Consider the following 1,036-nt stretch of genomic DNA (forward strand, 5'->3'; position numbering starts at 1 on the left):
ATGGAAGACTTCATATAGGAGTGGATTTAACTCACCCACACCTTTCTGTGCATATGCAATAGTTAATCAAATGCATAACTACTAAATCCTGCTAACAAAATGAAACATCACAACATAAAGGAGACAAATGGTTTTCTACAGCAAACATGAAATGCATAGTACAAAATACTTCAGATCAAGTATGTATTATTTCTTCTCTTTGTACTGTTGAGAGTATGCTTTGCATGCCACAACACATTTTTAATCAAAACACAACTGGAAACTATAAAGGTCTCTGGCGCTCTGTCATTCTTTAAGGCTTTACCTGCTCGTTTTATAGCTGCACTATTTAGCTGAATGTGACTTGTACAGGTCGATAAAGAGCTGTTACTCCCTTTACTTAAACTATCAATCTGGTAAGAACATCTGGAATCTTTCTTATATTTTAGGTACACAAATCCATATTATATTTTTACATATACTTTTAATATTATGTAACTATTTACACCTTGGGACTGAAGCACAGTTCATGTTCTATGGGTACTGCTGTAAAGTTGCTCCAGTTGTGTTAAAGTCTGTACCACAAGTATGGAAGATTCTAAGAAAATTTGACACGTGTTGCACTGAAAAAAATAAAAAGACTAAACCTAAAAAGTTTTCTTTAGATACTGAATTGATAAAGCTACAGTATTTATTAAGTTTAAATGAACTTAAGATATCTACCATCCATATTTTCACTATTATTTAGAAGGGGGGGGGGGTTGTGTTTATGTTCAAATTATTACAAATAATTACAAATGGTACATGTTTCCAAATATTTTCAATTTTGAATTCTAACAAACTTTTATTAAAGGTCTCAAAGTAGCCAAAGTATTTTATTCTAGTTTAATATTTTATTTTCATGCTTTAGAATGTTTTTTATTTTTGGTAAGGAATTGCGAGTAAAACATTCAAATGTGGTAACAGTTCGTTAACATTAGTTAATGCATTAGGCATCATGAGCTAACAATAATAAAGCAATAAGCCCCAAGAAGCCGTGATTTACAGTGAATTTATA

The 1,036-nt window shown here is 31.3% G+C and overlaps 1 protein-coding gene across 1 annotated transcript in view; it reads left to right on the plus strand.

Moving 5' to 3' along the window:
- LOC107576289 (agmatinase, mitochondrial-like) overlaps positions 1-359 on the plus strand; it is a 5,477-nt gene extending 5,118 nt beyond the window's left edge. The window contains exon 6 of the mRNA XM_016262496.1: positions 352-359. Within this exon, the coding sequence (XP_016117982.1) occupies positions 352-359 (8 nt within the window). The remainder of the gene's footprint in view (positions 1-351) is intronic.
- Positions 360-1,036: the final 677 nt, after the last annotated feature.

Source organism: Sinocyclocheilus grahami, unplaced genomic scaffold (assembly GCF_001515645.1).
Source record: "Sinocyclocheilus grahami isolate Dianchi unplaced genomic scaffold, SAMN03320097.WGS_v1.1 scaffold3445.1, whole genome shotgun sequence".
NCBI classification, from domain to species: Eukaryota; Metazoa; Chordata; class Actinopteri; order Cypriniformes; family Cyprinidae; genus Sinocyclocheilus; species Sinocyclocheilus grahami.